This window comes from Nuphar pumila, chromosome 3, assembly GCF_984573655.1.
Source record: "Nuphar pumila chromosome 3, dmNupPumi1.hap1.1, whole genome shotgun sequence".
Lineage (NCBI taxonomy): Eukaryota > Viridiplantae > Streptophyta > Magnoliopsida > Nymphaeales > Nymphaeaceae > Nuphar > Nuphar pumila.
Window position 1 is genome coordinate 50,355,780 of NC_143251.1, and position 15,693 is coordinate 50,371,472.

Consider the following 15,693-nt stretch of genomic DNA (forward strand, 5'->3'; position numbering starts at 1 on the left):
AGTTGGGCCAGGGTCTGGGATGAAATTTCACAAACCATACCCCGCTCTATATTAATCAGACTGTTCAGGTCCGACTCAGATTCTAATCCGGCCTTCTTATTTGTCACCAAACCCAGACCCTATATGGTTTGATACGGAACGGGTCCGTGTTAAACTAGACCCATTGACACCCTAGTGCCACTACATGTCTATTGTGGCAATGCCACTAAAAAATCCCATTTTTTTTATTCTAAATGCCATTTTTTTTTGTACTTTCTCGTACACAATACAATCAAAGAATCAATAGTAATGAAGTTTTTCTTATCCACCTTTCTCTCATATTCAATACGAAAAAAAATTGGTCTTATTCAATATCCACCGAAAATAGGAAAGGAAACCAACGTTGTCAATCAGCCTATTCATCTTTAGGAAGTGTTTACAGGAGAAAACAGTTTCTTATAATCCATTTTGAAAATTAAAGGCTTTGAATGTCTTTAGAAAAGAAAAATGGTTTCCTAGCTTGGAAATTAAAAGCTGTAAATGATTTTATTTAAAATTTTGTATTTTGAGCAAGATCTGGAGCTGTCATTTTTTTTTATTTTTCTGGCCCCATATCTTTTAAATTTAATTTATCTATTTTTAGCTGATATTTTATCATAAAAAAAACGCTAGATAAATAAAAAAATTCAAAATCTCACCCAAAAAAATCAAAGCGATAAATTACCGTCTTAAATTATTTTCACTGTGTTACTGACCCTCTGAATCATTACCAAGCCAAAACGAGCGATTTACAAGCAACTTGCGTCGTTTACCAGACAGTCAAGCAACCTATCAACGTATATAAACCGAAATCTGTCCCCAAGTAGAAAGAAACGGTAGATATTGTCTGTTCCCATGGTGGGTTAGGGTAAAAGGATGGCAATCAATAACATGGTGAGGTATCTCTGCATCCTCTGCTTCACCATCCTCCTTCCACTAACAGCATCATCATTCCATGATGGTGCTGGTGGTGGTGGTGCCCTTCTTCTCAAGCCCAAGCCTGACCCTGCCAACGCCGCTGCCACCGCCCGCTGGCTCGCATCCGAGAACGTTTGGGGCGTCTTAAGGTCTCTCTCTCTCTCTCTCTCTCTCTCTCTCTCTCTCTCTCTCTCTCTCTCTCTCTCTCTCTCTCTCTCTCTCGCATGAGTTTGGTAATTTTGCTTTGCTAGTCCTTTCGTGGGTTGGATGTCGAAATGAAGCGGAAAACGGTGGGATCTAAGTTAGCTTATGCTAGAATTTGATTTTGACGACGTGGGGAGTCATGAAAATGAGAAATAAAAATGGAAAAGGCAAAAATTTGGTGACTTCTTTCGCTTGTTACCCTTTTTTTTTGTGATGCTTGTGCTGTGTTTTTCGTTTTTCACCATGTTGGTCTCGATATACTTGGTTCATTCCTCTCATTCCTTTCAATTGGTGGATGAATTGTCTCTGTTATATACCTATATGTAGTTCTGTTGCTGATCTTTGTTGATTTTTTCATTGCGCAGCACCATCTCAAGTGAGCTAGGAGGAGCTCCATTTGGGTATGCTTCTTCAACTGTTAGCTTGTCTATCTTGATCTGTACACCTTTTGATGATTTTTCTTTCTCAGATTAACTCCAGATCCTTAATTGTGTTTTAAGTAGCTTTGTTAAATGATAATCCAAACATGCAGAAATGTAGTTTCATTTAGTGATGGACTGCCTGGGTACGGGCATGGAATCCCTTATTTCTACTTGACAACCCTTGATCCTACTGCAAGACATGCTCTGAAGGATGCACGGTCTTCATTTACAATCAGCGAATTCCCTCTTGGAACATGCGGCCGGAAAGATCCTGAGAACCCTACTTGTTCAAAACTTACTCTTACTGGAAAGGTATGCATGTGACTGCAAGTAATGTTGATCCAATTTCATTCAACCAGTTAATACTTGCATCATGTTTTATCTCATCAGTGTAAACTATGGTAGATTTTGTGATGTTATTTACTTCAGTAAATTAGTGGTACCTAAGGGTTGAGTCTTGGCTGATGAGTTCAACTTCATACCTTGACCATGTGATCCTTCTCTAGATATGAGTAGCGATTGTAAGCACTTCATGTTTTTAAGCAGCCAACCTTCTTGCTCCTTTGCCCCACTTGTACAGAGGCTCTGCACTTCAATCATCAGCTGTTTCACAGTGCACAAGGTCTCACTCTCCATGCACATATTTGCATTAGTGTGTTTTAAAAAATAAGCAACATTATTGACCTCCAAATCTTAAAACAGCAAAAAAAAATTATCACTTATTAGTGGTGTTGAGGGAAGAGAGACACAGATTTTGCCAAATCAGTTGAGCTTTTGGTATATACATTCTAAATGGGTGCTTCATCAACTCTGAGCCTCATTGAACCCAAAATAGGTGCAAGTCTTAACTTGATCCCAAGGTATTAATTGGTGTAGATGATCCTCGAGCTCTTTGCTGGCCACTGTCTTCAGTATGGGAACACAACATACATGTGGACTTGAGTCAGTAGATGGAATGATGTACAGGATGCTTGGAAAATTGTTAGTGAAGATTCTGTAGGGTACTGCTTTATAATCTACTGCATGAAAGCACAGAGTTGATCAGATATTTTCAATGGAAATAGCCAACTTTTGTTCAGGGAATTATGTGCAAATTGTTTTCCAAATCTATTGTTACTGTGCAACAGCTTGATAACCTTTTTTTTGTATGGCTTACCAGCTTAAGTTGCTAGATTCAAAGTCTAAAGAAGCAAAATTTGCCCGAAAAGCTTTGTTTGCAAAGCACAGTGAAATGAAAAGTAAGTAGTTTCAATTTATTGATATTAACACCTCTAAAGAATGCCTTGCTGACAGTAGCTTCTTTTCATTTCCTTAATTTTGTTCCGGTTAGCGTGGCCTGCGGATCATAACTTCCAGTTCTTCGTGCTGGAGATTGAAGATTTGTTTCTGATCGACTGGTTTGGTGGTCCAAAACCTTTATCTTTGGCTGATTACCTAAAGCCGAAACTGTAATCATCTTTCACGCCTTGATGTTTAAGCTATCCAAGTATATTCTAGATAACTGTACTTCGGAATCAGCCAATGAGTATGGCAAAAATATTTATATTTGGTGTTATTTCCCATTTTACAATTACACTAGTGCAGCATTTCCCAGCTTTGCTGCTAACATTCACCCCATGATTCAGATGGGATTCAGGTCAGGTTGGGATCTGTTTGATTCCAAGTCACCAGGCTTCAGTAGACTTGGCCATTCGAGTAGTCATTTTTTTTAACTCATTCAGTGCACCACCCTTTTCTTTATTTATAACCGGAAGAAACCTCACCAAGCCCGAAGACCTGGTCACGCTGGCTCAGCCTGCCATACCTACGGTTGTTGTGCCAGTGGCGTAAATCTCTGAGGGTAGAACCCCCCGCTTTCTGAACCTATGCTGGGTGTTGGATTGCGCAGGGAGGGACGCTAGTGAGAATCAAACCTTGACTACCCGTCTAGCAGACAAGGCTCCCACCCCACTTTGCCAACCCCCGCACAACCTTGATCAGAGTGGTTTGGGAAATCTGTTGAGTCTGCCAAGGGACGGCCAAGTTGTTCAAGCCTATGATTAGACTGTAAAACAGGACATTTTTGGTGTAGGCTTATCAGGATGATTCAGTTCAAGCCTCTCTGCACAATGAGTTAAGCCAAGGTAAGGTCTTATGTGAACTAATGAACTTATGTCACAGTTGAGGATACAGGGTATGGCTGTTTTTATGAAGTTTCCAATATGACGTATATAAGGGGATATGAAACGGGGGTCAAAATGGAGTATCCGTGTGACATTTGAACCAAGAACGTGGACTCTTGAGGCTTCTTGAGTTGACTCCAAGTCTAGGCTGATACTGTCCTTCGCGTCAGTGTCTTGTTTTATTTTCCTTGCAAATTTGACATAATGTGCTTGTTGTGGTCCATCTGCATTTGAAACGCGGACGCACGAGACTAACTTCGTCCAGCTCGATGCTTTGCAGCCTAAATGGCTCACTAGGATTGCAACTTGGGAGTCCTGGACAAACGACGCCCTGTAAAGTGTCGCGTGGGACGCGTGAATCGTACTAGAGTTGCAACTCACATGTCCTTGACAAACTCTGATGTTTCGTTCGAGCAGCGTTTGTCCAGTCAATAAAACACGCAATTAAGCATTTCAGGGTCGTAAGGCTGCACAAGAGCTGAGCCCAAGTGCAGAGCTCAGCACAACTTTAAATCTGGTGTGAATCCCCAATGTCATCTTATGTATTTTCCCTACCTCAAAAAATATGCGATCCTTAGCGAAGGCTGAGTATAGGCGACAGATTGCCCGTGCCTTGGTATTTATGCTGGAGGTACGAGAATGTATTGATTCGCATGTTTGAAGAGCTAAAGTAGTTTTGTGAAACTACGACAAGAGCGGTGGTTAAAAATATATTTTTGGCAGAAGTGTCTATTATGAGGGCACCAGAGTCGAGTCGAACCGAGTTCGAGTGGATAGGACCAAGTCAGGCTTCGCTTTGGTGGACTCAGTTTGGACTTTAACCAAGCCGGGGCCCAGCTCAACTAAGATCAAGTTGAGGGGACCAAGCCAGGCTTGGTTTGACAGTGTTGAGTCAGGCTCAGTTTGAGTTAACCGAGTGAGCTCGTCTTGACTGGATCGAGCTGGGGCTCTGTTGGTTTAACCGAGCCAGGCTCGGATCGATTGAACCGAGCCAGGGTTCGATTGGGTTAACCGAGCTGGGCTCAATTGAGTTAACTGAGCTGAGCTCGGCTTGCTTGAGTTGAGCTGGCTTGGTTGAGCCGAGCTAGCTTGGCAGGATTTTAATCGAGTCGGGCTCAATTCGAGTGAACCGAGTTGTGATCGGTTGGATTTAATCAAGCTGAGCTCCATGAGAATCTAACCGAGCTGGACTCAGCTAGAGGGAACCAAGCTTGACTCAGTTTGACTGAACCAAGCCGAGCTCAATGGGATCTAACCGAGCTTGGGCTAGGTTAGAGGGAATCGACTGGCCTCTGGCCAGCCATCGAGTCAGAGGGAGCGAGAGAGGGTTTGGAGGGCTCGGTTCGGTCCAGCCCAGTCCAACAACATTAAGAATAGTATATAAAGAAGACATGATAGAGACCTGAATTGGAGTATCCTTGTCACATAGAAGTTGGCCAAGCTCAGTAAATCAGTTCCATACACTCCCTCATGGTTGAGTGGCCATACGAATAAATTCATCATCAGTTGCCCACCGAAGATATTGCCATGATGGTTCTGTGTTTCAAATTTCCATTGGTTTATCAAAACCTAATGGTTTGAAACAAATCGCTTATGAATCTCAATCACTTTTCTTGGTCGAAAGCTTGCTGAATTCCCAAAGCTGAGATGGTTGGTATTAAGACTCTATAGTGTATTTTTTATGAAATAGTTCTTTAAAACAATATTTTATGCAAAAACAATGTGAAAGCCAGACTCCAAATAAATAAAAACTAGCTCGCACGAGTGGTGGAGTTTGGATCGATCTCAGGGAATGGAAAAAATACTTTGTATTCTATAGAAAAGCTAAACTACTCTTTATTACCTTGAAAATAAAAATTAATTAACTAAATAAATGAGAGTGCGCACCCTGCAGAGGGCTTAAATAAATAAAAATAATTAATGGTTTTATTACAGACCCAAGTGAATTAATAAAATAAATCATAATCTAAAAGAAAGAGAAAAAGTCTTCAGTGCTTGAGCTGCTAGTCTCTTCTGATGTTATATATGTTCTTCTTTCTTATTTGATGCATTATAAAGGGCTCCCGGAGGGGCTTGAAGGGCATTTTGAGGAGACCTTTGGGGACCTTAGAGAGCTCTTTTAGGGCTTTTTTTGGGGCTCACCGCACGTCTGAACACTTTTCTGTAAAAATAAAAACACAGAACACAAAAATACAAAGAAAAACTACGAGAAAATCAAAGGTTAGTTTGAGACAAAAAAAAAACAGAATATAACTATGAAGAACAAACTAACTCAACATGTAACAAACCACTATACTAAAAGACAAAATAGCAAAACTAACTAACAATCTATTCAATTAATAACTACTTATAAAATCCTATAACAAACTATATAACTAAAAGCAAATGAATAAACTAACCATGAATGTGAATCAAATAAATGTAACATGTATCACAATCATCAATTGAAATAACTAATTCTGAGTAAACCGATAACACATTACTGAATAAACTAATACTTAACAACCTTAAATTAAGAAGAATGTGACTAAACAATTCACCACACGCAAAGACAAGAAAGCAAAGTAACATGTAACTATCTCCCTAATGTTGGATCAAGAAAAAAAGATCACTACCTACTGCCAGATAACCTAAACAATGAACTAAAAAAAATAGTCTATTCCTAACTACCAAAAGGGTTAGCAAAGAAATATAAAATTTCTACACTAATTATAAGACTTAAAACAAATTTTATTAAGTCACTAATGCAGCTGAATTAAGCAATGCAGGCTCAAAGGGGCTGATCAGCGTTAATCACGCTGGAATGACACTCCTTAGTGGCACTCCCCCATGCTTGCATGAAACTATATGAATGCACATGAGAAACAGAAGAAATAGGAGAAAAGTAGTAGAAGTCACCTGATCCTCACTGTGGAATCTTACCTGATGTTGCCCAGTACTGGCTCTGCAAAGATTTCACTTGTCTCAATGCTTATAACTCAAAAATGCATAAAATGCAATGAATACATGACCTAACATTCATACTCATGAACAAGAAAATAAACAAATGCATCCTAAGAAAACTACGAAAGAATAAAAAATTTAATCCTAAAAATATAACATATGAACACTGTGCACTGCTTCACTCATCAACGAGGTCAATGACCTCAATGTCTTGACTAACCACGGCATCAGAAATATAGGGCTTCAGCCATTGACCTTGAATATGCAGCCCATTCGTGGGTCCAAAATCTCAATAGCACCATGTAGAAAAATGCTTTGGACTATGATCACGCCATCCCATCTAGACTTCAGTTTCCCTAGAAAGAGATGGAGTCACGAATTATAAAGTCAAACCTTATGCTCAGGCTCGAACTATTTTCGCACAATGTGCTTTTCATGAAAATACTTGATTTGAGCCTTGTAGATTTTGGCACTCTCATACGCATCGTTTTGCAACTCCTCGAGCTCACTCATCTGCAATCGCCTCTCCATGCCATCTTGGGCCATATCAATATTGTGCTTGATAAATCGAAGCACCTCCTTATGATCATTGGTCCGAATGGCCTCAACTCACTTAGACACATAATCTACCACCACTAAAGTGTAAACAAAATTGAACGATAGCGAGAAGGGACCCACAAAAGTCGATGCCCCAGACATCAAAAATCTCTACGACAAGAATGAGAAGGAGGGGCATCATATCTCACTTGGAAATGCTCCCTGTCTGCTGACAGCGTAAGCATCTCCTACAAAAATCATGAACATCTCGATGTAGTGTCGGCCACCAAAATTCAGATTGGAGGACCTTCGCAGTAGTCTTTCGACTAGAAAAGTGGCCTCCACAAACCAGAGAATGACAGAAAGACAGAATAGAATCACATTCTTTCTCAGGGATGTACCTTTGAATCACCTTATCGGGACATGATCAAAATAACTCTAGATCCTCCCGAAAATAATGTTTCACCTGCGCCAGAAAATGATCTCGCTTATTCTTGGCTCAATGCATAGGGAACTGATCGGTCACCAGATAGTTGATGATGTCCGCAAACCAGGGCAAACACTTGACATGAAGAAGTTGCTTATCCGGGAATGAATCATTAATCTGCCCTTGATCAGTGGATGTCTCTACCGCCAGTCTGAACATATGATCTGCTACAAGATTTCTGCATCTACTCTTATCTTGAATCTCAAGATCAAATTCTTATAGCAAAAGGATCCACCAGATGAGACATGGTTTGGCATCATTTTTACTTATCAGATACCGCAAAGCAGCATGATCAGAGTAAATGATAACCTTGGAGCCCAATAAGTATGAACGAAACTTCTCGAGGGAAAATATGACAACTAGCAGTTTCTTCTCAGTGATCATATATTGCAACTGAGCATCCAAGAGGGTCCTGCTAGCGTAATAAATGACATGAGACCTATGTTCTATCTTCTAGCCCAAAATGGCTCCTGTCACATAATCTGAAGCATCGTACATATTTTTAAAAGGTACTGACCAATCAGAAGATCGAAGAATAGGTGCAGTAGTCAGGGCCTCCTTAAGAAACAAAAATGCCTTCAGACATGCATCATCAAAACAAAACGACTGATCTTTAGAGAGCAGGTTGCATAACAGTCTAGAAATCTTGCTAAAATCATTGATGAACCGCTGATAGAAACCTGCATGCCCTAAGAATGAACGTATCTACCGCACAGAGGTCAGTGGAGATAATATGGAAATCAACTCCACTTTGGCCTTATCTACCTCAATCCTTTTCTCGGATATAATATGCCCAAGAACAATCCTCTCGTATACCATAAAATGGCTCTTCTTCTAGCTAAGCACAAGATTTGTCTTCATACAACATTTAAGGAATCACAATAATTTTTAGAGACAATCATCAAATGAAGAGTCATACACTGAAAAGTCATCCATAAATATCTCAATGACATCATCAACCATGTGGGAGAAAATCACCATCATGCACCACTGAAATATTGTTGGGGCATTGCAGAGCCCAAATGACATTTTCCTAAATGCAAAGGTGCCATATTGACAAGTGAATGTCGTCTTCTCCTAATCCTCAGGGTGAATGGCCACCTGATTGTATCTTGAATAACCATCTAGAAAACAGAAATAATGCTAGCTTGCAAGTCTCTCTAAGATCTGGTCGATGAATGGCAACATGAAGTGATCCTTTCGTGTTGAATTGTTCTCATGGTAGTCCTCATGGGGACGCTCTCTCCTTTCTCATTAATCACAACGGTGAGCCTAGACTTCTTGGGGATAACCTGGGTGGGGCTCACTCATTGACTATCAGAGATGAGATAAATGATTCATGTGTCCAACCATTTGACTACCTCATTCTTCATCACTTCCTTCATATGGGGATTCAACCTCCTTTACATCTCTCTTGACGACTTGGCACCCTCATCCATGATGATCTGATGCATGCAATTGGAGGGGTTTATCCTCTTCAGATCTGCCACCATCCATCCAATCGCCTCTTTATGCTCATGCAGAATTTGAAGAAGCTGATACTCTTGGGTGTCCGATAGGTCTGCGGAAATGATGACGGAGTGAGTCTGGTCCTTGCCTAAAAAGGCATACTTAAGCGAAGCTGGTAAGGGATTTAATTCAAATTTGGGCAGATTCTCAATAGAAGGTCGAGCAGGCTTCTCTGCCAACTAAGAGAGTGGGTCGAAGTGCCAAGTCCAATTCAGCTCACCAGACCGTTTATTAATCAATCCAAGGCTATCTCCCTTGAGTGATTCATCATCATCCTTTTGAGGTAGATCACTCAACATCTATAACGGCTCTACTTTGACGAGGTCTTGAACAAAATCATCCTGGAAAGAAGCATCCTCTCTTGTAGGGCCCATCGCTATGTTGAAAAAGTTCAACCTCACCTTCCTATTGCCAAACGAAACGTCCATCGCACTAGTGCGGCTATTGATGCATGAGTTGATAGTAGCTAAGAAGGGGCAACCAAGAAAAATGGGTGTATGTCTCACTTCATACATGCCCTCGTTATCCAAAATGATGAAGTCTATAGGGAAATAAAAATCCTCTACCTTGACAAACATGTCCTCAAGAATACCTCGCGGGACCTTGATCAATCTGTCTACCAGTTGTAGGGTCATAGGTGTCAACTTCATCTTCTTTAATCTGAATTTGTCATAAAAGAAACCCGGCAAGATATTCACACCTGCTCTAAGGTTGAGCAAAGCACACTCAACAGTGATGTCACTTATGACACACGAAATAATAGGAGTCTCTGGGTCCTTGGGCTTCAGTGGAGTTTGGTGCTGGAGCACTGCACTCACCTGCTCAGTCAGATAAATCTTCTTCAGCACATTGGATTATAACTTTTGTTTTTGCATACAAAGCTTCTTCAAGAACACTACAAGAAAAATGCTAATTAGCGATGAAACTTTGCGACAAATTTTTTTTGTCGCAAAGTTGCGACGGATTAGCGAGAGGAAACCATCCATCGTAAACACTCAAAATATTTACGAACTTAGCGATGGAAAAAATTATGTCGCCAAATCCATCGCTAATTAGCGATAGAAAATTTATGTCGCAAAACCCGTCGCACGTAGCGACAGATGTGGCGACGGAATTTTTCTATCTCTAGTTAGCGATGGCGTTTGCGATGGAAATATTCTGTCGCTAATTGCACTCGCTAGGTAGCGACGAAATGTTTCTATCGCTAAATATTGATGTAAAACGCCCATCTAGGGCACAAAATCGATCTTTTCCTCTCTCACCCACGTCGTTCTTCGTCGACCGCCCCCTCCCTCTCTCTGACTACCGCCCCCTCCCTCCCGCTCTCCAGCGACCGCCCCTCTGCTGCTCTCTGTCGACCGCCCTCTCCCTCTCTCCGGCTGTCGCCCCCTCCCTACCTCTCTTCGGCCGTCGACCACCCCCTCCTCTGCTCCGCCTCTCGTCTCTGGCCCCTTACTTGCGAAAGCCGACGATTGAAGCTGCCGGTGGCCTCCGAGCTCGGCGACCCATCACCTCCTCCCATGTCCCCTCCCTCTCTCCAGCGACCGCCCCCTTCAGCTTTGGCGTTCTTGCGCACGTCGGCGTGAGCTCCTTTCACCTTTTTTTTTCCTGCAACAGGCCCGGTGGGAGCTCCTTTCACCGTTTCTCTCTAATATTTTTTCTGACATAAATGTTGTTGCTTTTACATGGATGGGAAGGTCACATAACAGAACCTTGCTTGTGTTTTGATTCTTGGATTGTGAATTTGGGTTCTTCCAATTTTGTTGTTTGGTTGGTTTGAAAATGTGTTCACTTGATGAAGATTTGATTTTTGGGCTTCTTAGTTTTAAAAAGAGAAAATAGCATTCTTACACATTCGATGTTTAATGCTTGGTGGTTGTTATTTGATATTCGATATATTTTTTTTATCAAAATTGATGCTCTCAAACAGTCGAATATAATGAACACTCAAATGTTATTAGCTTTAATTAGTTTTCATTTAATTACTAGCTTAAATTAAAAATCGGTAGTAGAAATCTTTATTTATTTTAATTCTTTTAATTCTTTTAATTCAGCTGAATATATTAGAGTTATTTATTGTTCTTATTAGTTAGTTAAAATTAATATTGATTTCTAGAAATTACTTTTTATCAATAGATTAGAAATAGTTGTTTTAATTCAATTATCGTTTTTAGTTAAGTAGTTTAATTTAGTCGGTGTAGGAATATAGAGTTATCATTTTTTTTTAAATTTCTAATTAGTTAGTTTTAATTACAGCCAAGTTTGATTTTCACATCAGTTAGATTAGAGTAAGTAGTTAGAAATTAATTTAGATCAATTTGTGTAGAAATCATTTAATTAATTCAGCCAAATTTCCATTTATTGCAATTGTCATTTGTTAGAATAGTATAGAATATTTTCCTTAATTAGTAAATTGTTGCGGCTTTAAAATTAGTTCCACGTTCATCTAGTTAATCAGTTTTAATCTGATATGCGTAGTTAGTTTTAGTTTTAATGCAGAGTTGACTTTTCTTTGCCTTGCATAGTCGTTAATTAATGCATAATTATTGAGTTCTTGTTTTCATCCGTAGTTGCATAATTTATTAGATTAGGTAGATTAAGTATTTAGTTTATATAGTTTTTTTGTTGTTATTAGTTACCTTGTATGCTCGTATAGCATGTCAAGCAGTAATGGTTAGATATTATGCTAGTTAGTTTATTAATTTCTTATTTTTTGACAGCCTTAGAACACATATGAGCATGATTGAATCACATATAAACTTTTTTTACTGTCTTAGAACACATATGAGCAAGATAGAATCACATATAAAGTTTTTTGACTGCCTTAGAACACATATGAGCATGAATGAATCAATATACAAGTTTTTTGACTGCCTTAGAACACATATGAGCATGATAGAATCACATATAAAGTTTTTTTACTACCTTAGAACACATATGAGCAAGATTAAATCACATATAAAGTTTTTTTACTGCCTTAGAACACATATGAGCATGATTGAAGCAATATACAAGTTTTTTTACTGCCATAGAACACATATGAGCATGAATGAATCAATATACAAGTTTTTTTACTGCCTTAGAACACATATGAGCATGATAGAATCACATATAAAGTTTTTTGACTGCCTTAGAACACATATGAGCATAACTGAATCACATATAAATTTATTTTACTGCCTTAGAACATATATAAGCATGATTGAATCACATATAAAGTTTTTTTACTACTTTAGAACACATCTGAGCATGATTGAATCACATATACAGTTTTTTGACTGCCTTAGAACACATATGTGCATGATTGAATTAATATGCAAGTTTTTTTACTGCCTTAGAACACATATGAGCATGAATGAATCAATATACAAGTTTTTTTACTGCCTTAGAACACATATGAGCATGATAGAATCACATATAAAGTTTTTTGACTCCCTTAGAACACATATGAGCATAACTGAATCACATATAAAGTTCTTTTACTGCCTTAGAACACATGAGCATGACTAAATCACATATAAAGTTTTTTGACTGCCTTAGAGCACATATGAGCATGATTTGTAATACCCGTGATTTTTATCAGATAAATAAATTTAGATTTTAAGTCATTAAGGTGATACAAGAATATTTTATTGTTTTAATTATTTATTCGTAATTGGATCTTGGATAACCTATTTGGATCTTCAATGTTGGATCCCTAATATCCTGTTTAGAACTCCAACATCCCATTCAGATCTTTTAGATATCGGATCGCGAATCTTAAATTGAATATTTAATTGGATCCTTGAAGTAAATCGGATTTTAATGAGAAAATTTCTACAACACTTTAGTGGGAATTAGTATAGCTTAAGGCGATGCTCGGATCCACAATATTGCATTTGGATGTTCGAAACCATAAAGATCAATGTACATTTAGTTGGATCCATAAAAATTCATTTGGATCTGTAGTTCCAAATTAGAGTATGATCAAAACTTCGGATTCCTGGATCCGAATTTATTAAAAGGATTTACGAAGCACAATGGATCCTAGACCCATAATAAGTTATGTCAAATTTTGGTTAACGTAAATGGATCCATATTAACCTATGAAAGACCCACAAGCTCGTATCGAAGAATAAACCAAATGTATTAAGAATATAATATTTTAAAGCTTGTAATGTTTTAAATCCTCAGACAAATCCAAATTGCCCAACTGGGTGGTTTCATTTAAGATTTGGGTCGCGGGTCTCGGTGGTGGCCAAACCGAAACCGTACTCAATTTGGGTGTAATATATATATATATATATAAAATAGTAATAATAATACCAAGTATAAATAAATATATTTGGATCTGTATGGGTTCAAATTGTGGACCCAAACCATAGGCAAACCACGGATACACATCGCAGCCGGATCGTGGGTCACGGACCCGATCCCAAGCCGTGCTTCCGAGCATGTTACTCAAAAAAAAAAAAAAACCCTGGTCGTATCTCGACCCAACCCGAACCCGTTAGGGTTAAAGTTGAGGGGCAAGAGTTCTTCTCCCCTCTCATGCGTTGCACTCTTCCTTTACAAAAAAAAAAGGGGAAACCCTTTTTCGGGTTTTTTGAAATGCACCCCCATGTGTTTTAAAAACACGCAGGGGAGAGGAGGCCTCACCTCACAGCCCCTCTCCTCCTCCTTCACTTTCTCTCTCGTCCCCCTCTTTGTTGCATCTCCAACGAGCCTTGCGCGATCTTTCCCCGACAGCCGACGACGACGACGACAGTCTCCATCGGCGACCCGCGACCAAGTACCACTGTCGACCGACGTTCCCTTCTCTGGTAGTCTTGCGAGCGACCCCCAACAGTGTCAGCCTCCTGTTCTTGCCTCCCATCTCCCTCTCATTTTTGCGTGCACCAACAGGGGCAACTGACACTCTCTCTTCTCCCCGTTCCTCTCGACCGTGCTCTATAGCGGAGCAGTGAACACCGGCGACATCCTAATCGTGGCAGCCTCCTCCCTCTCGCCGGAACAGGTAGGATGCTGTGATTTTTTTTGGGTTATTGAATGTGCTCGGGTGTGTGCGTGAAGAAACCAAAAGGAAATTCCCCCAAATTGAAGGTTTTTGTCAACCCTAAATTGGAAACCCCAAATCTACGATTTGGGGGTTTCAGATTGTTATTAGGAAGGGAGTTATGGATTTTGGATTCCCGATAGAAGGATGTTCCTATGTTTTTGTGTGGGCGTTGTGTTCAAAGTCGGTACTGTGATTATATCCCACCTCAGGTTTCAAAAATCTTGAAGGGTTTTCATATGGATACCCAACTCTGTAATAGGTAACAAATGAAGAAAAGTACAATGGGTTGGTGGTTCTGTATATCTAAATGTTGTAGGTACCTTGAGCCAAGTATATACGTATGAACAATAGATTCCATGAAATGTTCATCTCCCATTTCTTTTATTTATTTTGTGCAAATGATCATTATCAGACAACCATATTGTTGCTAGATATCAAGAGTCAATATGTCGGCGTAGATTTTTGTTTTCTTATTATGAATTCTCGATATTATGTTTCAAATAACCACATTATTACACACAGAATGTAATCCGTGAATTTCAATTTTTTCCCGTAGTATGTGGTTTTCATTTTTGTTTTCACAGTAATGTCATGTCGAGAACCTAATATTTAGGTGGTAGCTTCTTTTAGATGACATGGCATATTGTAAATCGATCGACTACACCCATAATTAGATTTGTTTATGTGTATAAACATAGACGGTCTGTTGGAGTGATTTTTATGTTTTCCTGGCACATATGTGAATATGAACAAAGAGAAAAAAAAATGAAATATATAATGAGATGTAGGTGTGGCACAAATTTCTATAGTATATATTGTGCAAACGTGGGAATTATTGCATCACAATACATTACTCTCCTTTGGATTTAATATAGCACAAATGCAGAGTCTTGGTTCTGCGTGTGTGCTACATTGCAGGCGGCAGTGTGTACATATTCTGAGGTTAGGTCATCTCACTGGTTGGATGCATTCTGGTAGACTGACACACGTGCATGTATGACCATGTTTGAGTGTTGTAAGGGTCTGGACATTGTTTGTTTTTCATATGATTAATCAATGTAAATGCATGTTTAAATTTTGTGTTTTCGTTTGAATTACTTATGATAAACCAAAGTGATGCCCATGTTTGAGTTTTGTATATGTCTAGTGATAATGATTGTTATCTGATTAATCAAAGTTAGTTGCATGTATTCCACATTGCGCAATGACTAGTTAGCTGCCTGTTATAATGGTCTTCGATGTTGTATGAAGTTGCATGTTATTCAAATGCTAGATGCCTAGTTAGCTGCATATTATGATAATATTCAGTTCATATGAAATAACATATTAAAATGATGCTCAATGCTGATTTAGTTGCTTATTAGGTTGAGATTCAATCTAGTATTTAATTTCGTATTCATTTTATGTTCAAATGCTTAGTCAGTTGCATATTAAGACGAGGTTCAATTGCTCATT

The 15,693-nt window shown here is 39.1% G+C and overlaps 1 protein-coding gene across 1 annotated transcript; it reads left to right on the forward strand.

The window, feature by feature from the left end:
* The first annotated feature begins 845 nt into the window (after positions 1-845).
* Positions 846-3,117, forward strand: LOC149842861 (uncharacterized). Its single transcript, XM_090001613.1, has 5 exons — positions 846-1,085; positions 1,506-1,541; positions 1,673-1,874; positions 2,722-2,800; positions 2,893-3,117. The coding sequence occupies exons 1-5, from the start codon at positions 895-897 to the stop codon at positions 3,012-3,014; spliced, it is 630 nt and encodes a 209-aa protein (XP_089857739.1). The 5' UTR covers positions 846-894; the 3' UTR covers positions 3,015-3,117.
* Positions 3,118-15,693: the final 12,576 nt, after the last annotated feature.

Coding starts and splice junctions, on each gene's coding strand:
- LOC149842861 (XM_090001613.1), top strand. CDS start 895: ATGGCAATCAATAACATGGTGAGGTATCTCTGCATCCTCTGCTTCACC. Junction 1,542..1,672: donor CTAGGAGGAGCTCCATTTGG/GTATGCTTCTTC, acceptor CCAAACATGCAG/AAATGTAGTTTCATTTAGTG. Junction 1,875..2,721: donor AACTTACTCTTACTGGAAAG/GTATGCATGTGA, acceptor ATGGCTTACCAG/CTTAAGTTGCTAGATTCAAA.